Source organism: Apaloderma vittatum, unplaced genomic scaffold, assembly GCF_000703405.1.
Source record: "Apaloderma vittatum isolate BGI_N311 unplaced genomic scaffold, ASM70340v1 scaffold44345, whole genome shotgun sequence".
Lineage (NCBI taxonomy): Eukaryota > Metazoa > Chordata > Aves > Trogoniformes > Trogonidae > Apaloderma > Apaloderma vittatum.
In genome coordinates, this window is record NW_009719709.1 from 12,128 (window position 1) to 13,968 (window position 1,841).

Below are 1,841 nucleotides of genomic sequence, written 5' to 3' on the forward strand. Positions count from 1 at the left end.
ATGAATATTAATGGATAAAATAACTACATAGCTTTATTTTTCTTAAATAAGAAATTTAGTGCATCTTTCTTTTTCCTTGATCATTCCTGTTAGTTTTTCCGATCTCACGTTTCACTAGAGATGTCAGTGGCACCGGTGCTGCAGAGATTTCCCACAGTTCACCACTGAGCAGTGCCTGAGACAGCCACACGATGATCGGGCACCTGTGTGTCACCTTGTTCATCTGTGCCTACTCCTCATCACCTTCTAATGTGCAGGCAGCCTGCATTTCAGACCTGAACAACAAAGGTCAGTAAGGATCATCCACGAGATGTAACAAGCAATACAAAGTATGGAAAGCCTACTAACGAGCTCGACTTAAAACCCTCCCAAAGCCTCAACCATAGCTGTTGTTGCGGGCTGGCTATTAACTGCTTCATTTGCTACAGTAAGAAATGTTGAATGGGAAACACTAAAATTTTAGCCCTGGCTCTTTGATAGCCTTCAGAGATTTGTTTAAAATTGTTAAGACTACCTTTCTGCTGCTGAAGAATGAGCAACAGGTACAGCAAACTTTTTTTTTTGTAAATGCCACAATACATAGCAAGTGTTTCTGCTGCGGGAGGCACTTCCATTAAGACAAATACAATACGTCTGTCTTTTAGATACAGTGTGCTACATACATATTATAAAACAAAATTAACCCAACATTTCAACAGCAGGATGATCCTTACTCTCCATCCACTCAAAACCTGATGCAGTCATTGAGTTAATGGATTCATTGCAGATTTGTTGAAACAAGGGGTCATTTTTTAATTCCTCCAGTGTAGCATCATCATCTTGTCCCTGCTGACGACCTGGATCAAACAGTAGATTTGTGTCTAAAGAGTTCAGATCGTTAATGCTGCCTGAGAGCTCGGAAGACAACCTGATGTCGCTGGAAAAGACAGATGCAACGTTATTGAGATCTGATGCCACCTGATTCACCAGCTGCTGGTTTGTTGGCAGACTGTCCTCCCCTAAAAGGTCTTTTACAGTGTTGCTAAAATCTAATTGCTGCTCTCCAATATCTGATTGTGCTTGGTTATCTCCAGAAGAAAAACTTATCTGATCGGTGCTGCTGTTCTTCGTGAGGTAATTTGGTGTTTGGAATTCATAAACTGAAGTGCTGGAATTGATCATGTTTTGTGGGTTGGCACTGGGAAAAGCGGAGGACGTCTCTAGAATCTGAGTGAGATTCATCCTGGCTGTGTAATTTGAGGGCATGTTGTTCATTCCCAAACCTCTCACTGCATCATCGCTATCAGAATCAAGTTTGTTTAACAACACATTGGTTATTTTTTTAGTGTTTGTTTGTTTCTGAAGAGATGGGAAGGCTGTCTGCATCATCACAGTCAACGGGACTGACTGGCTTCTTTGCGCTATGTTATTGGCACTGGTGTCTGCATGGATATTAGCAAATACATTGTGAACTTCAGGAGTCACCGGACTCCCAAAAGGTGTCAGGTTAGAGCGTGGTATATTTGAAACAGGGTAAACAGTGCTTCCACTGAGATTACGCTGGCGATGGACAGCAGGGCTCACACTCCGGCATCTCAGACTGTTGTTGAGAGAGGAACCGGTTCCTTTGTTGTCCAAAGGAGCAGGAACAGCAAAGCCCTCTTGCTTTGTGGTGTTACTGACAGGGGCTGCCTGGTGCTGCACGGGCGAGACAGGAGTCACGCGACCAAAGTGAGTATCATGGTGGCGTGGCTGAGTCTGGTACGACTGGCCAGGGACAGCAAAAGCGTGAGGTTTCCTGAAGCGGTCTTCCACCAGCTCCTGATAGCTCGTGAGGATGCCGTGGTTTGCAACCGACGAAT

The 1,841-nt window shown here is 44.2% G+C and overlaps 1 protein-coding gene across 1 annotated transcript; it reads right to left on the bottom strand.

Annotated features, from left to right (window-relative positions):
- Window positions 1-258: 258 nt before the first annotated feature.
- Window positions 259-1,835, bottom strand: LOC104274935 (DNA-binding protein RFX7-like). Its single transcript, XM_009870728.1, has one exon. The coding sequence runs from the start codon at window positions 1,366-1,368 to the stop codon at window positions 679-681; it is 690 nt and encodes a 229-aa protein (XP_009869030.1). The 5' UTR covers window positions 1,369-1,835; the 3' UTR covers window positions 259-678.
- Window positions 1,836-1,841: the final 6 nt, after the last annotated feature.